This window comes from Phytophthora parasitica (genome assembly GCF_000247585.1).
Source record: "Phytophthora parasitica INRA-310 unplaced genomic scaffold supercont2.341, whole genome shotgun sequence".
NCBI classification, from domain to species: Eukaryota; Oomycota; class Peronosporomycetes; order Peronosporales; family Peronosporaceae; genus Phytophthora; species Phytophthora nicotianae.
Genome location: NW_008649327.1, coordinates 2,596 through 4,394, shown reverse-complemented (window position 1 = coordinate 4,394; position 1,799 = coordinate 2,596). Strand labels below are relative to the sequence as shown.

Below are 1,799 nucleotides of genomic sequence, written 5' to 3'. Positions count from 1 at the left end.
CAGGGTGGCAACACTATCAGCGACTACTTCGGGCTAGCTCCTCCAAGCCTAAGCGTCTATTTGAACACTAGATAGCTGTAAGCAACACGTTCATTTATTAGAATTCGTGAATACAAAGCGAATCTAGTCTACTTGCCTCCTCTCTTTGATACGGAGCTAGTCCTTGCGGTATACACCGCTCAGTAATTTTACTCATTCCAATATGAGTTGTCGGTTGCGCTCCTCAGACTCATGTTGAGCCCTTTGCATCCGTTCTTCCGCTTGAGATTGCACCAGGGCTCTAGTACGTTCCATTTGCACTGCGTGCTCATGCATCGCACGCTCTAAATTGATGCGATCCTGGTGTTGTTGGAGCTGTGCCTGCATCAGCCGATCAAATTGAAGACGGCGAAGCTCCATATCATCGCGTATCCGCTTATCTTGACGCTCAGCTTCCAGTTGAAATGCACTCTTGCGCTTACCGTGGGCTTTCGACGGGGTTGACTTGGAAGAAGAAGCGTAGTTAGTGTCGTCGCTCGCGGAGGAATCGCCGTCAGAATCGATGTCATCCTGACGAAGAGCACGACGCACCAGCGCCTCATTTACAATTTCAGACGCACAGCGCGTCGCGCTAGCCTCGTCAGCCTTCTTCTTGTTGATGGGATCCATTTTATCGTCTATGGCAGCGTTCTCGAGCTGTACATACTGCCCCACCAACCCAGCCAATGTTTCGTAGTGGCTCTGCTCGTTGACGGCTTCAAGTGTTTCCTCGATTCCGCTTCCTAACGAAGACCGTAGTTCACCGGCATGCCAATTTTTTTTAGCAAGCGAACACGATCACGAACTTGCTTCTCTAAGACCAGTTCCTTGAAACATGCAACGCAACGCTAGCCCAGCCTCCCCGTACTTTGCTGCAAATGGCTTTTGGGCGATCGCCTCTCTCATGAGTTCTTTGTCGTGATCCTCCGTAAAGCGAAACACCATATTGCCGTCGTAGCAAATTTAGAAGTGGGCAAACATATAAAATTTACCTCATGAGCAGCTAAATTAAAGTAGCACTGCCATAAGGTCACGAAGAACAAGGACGGTTGGGCTAAAGCTAGTTCCGACAATTTGTCGATGGAGCTCACATATGACAGTCCATTTCAAACTGACACTGTTGTGCTAAAAACCTCTAATGTCAATATACCGGTAGTGATATCGTACCGTGCGCGCCAATTTGATAGGACCGCCGACTTTTGCTCACACTTTTGCGGATTTCTCAGTGTGTAGGGCGAGTTGAGAGGCACTGTTTAGATATGACACTATTACAAGCCCTAGCTACATGCTACTTGTGTTAACAAATGCAATTTTGTTTTTCTTGGTAGGGCTGGCATACAAACTGTCAATTTCTACCCCTTGCGCTCAGGACCATACCCTTCTTTTGTCAAAACGAACATTTTTATGAAATTCAATATAAACTTCTATATTAAAGTATCGTACTTTAGAAGACACAATGATTGGAGGAAGCAAGCACACTGGAGGCTTCCGCCGCCACACTGAGCCTTTCATTTTCGAATGGGCCGCGGAGCAGACCTCACAAAGGAGGAATATTGGTGGGTCATTGGACTACACGACGGTGGGGTGTCGTTACTTGAGAATTCGAGGACAACAGAGCGCTCACGACCAGCAGCCCGGCGCGCAATTAAGGCAGAGCGACGACTGTGGCGAGCCGCTGAGGGCAGGAAGACGACCCGTGCTGTTGGATCGAGACGTGCGGCAGCTTGTCCGTGCAGCTGCAACGGGCGACTACTTCGCGGCTGAGCTCAAGACCAAGTTCA

General features: G+C 49.0%; 2 protein-coding genes across 2 annotated transcripts; one reads left to right on the top strand and one right to left on the bottom strand.

Moving 5' to 3' along the window:
- Positions 1 to 192: 192 nt before the first annotated feature.
- Positions 193 to 963, bottom strand: PPTG_20170 (hypothetical protein; the record flags this gene model as incomplete). Its single annotated transcript, XM_008918859.1, has 2 exons — positions 193 to 761; positions 825 to 963. The coding sequence occupies 2 exons, from the start codon at positions 961 to 963 to the stop codon at positions 193 to 195; spliced, it is 708 nt and encodes a 235-aa protein (XP_008917107.1).
- Positions 964 to 1,474: 511 nt separating this feature from the next.
- On the top strand, positions 1,475 to 1,732 carry PPTG_24894 (hypothetical protein; the record flags this gene model as incomplete). Its single annotated transcript, XM_008918858.1, has 1 exon — positions 1,475 to 1,732. A coding segment is annotated over one exon (258 nt), but the record flags the coding sequence as incomplete, so codon positions are not given.
- Positions 1,733 to 1,799: the final 67 nt, after the last annotated feature.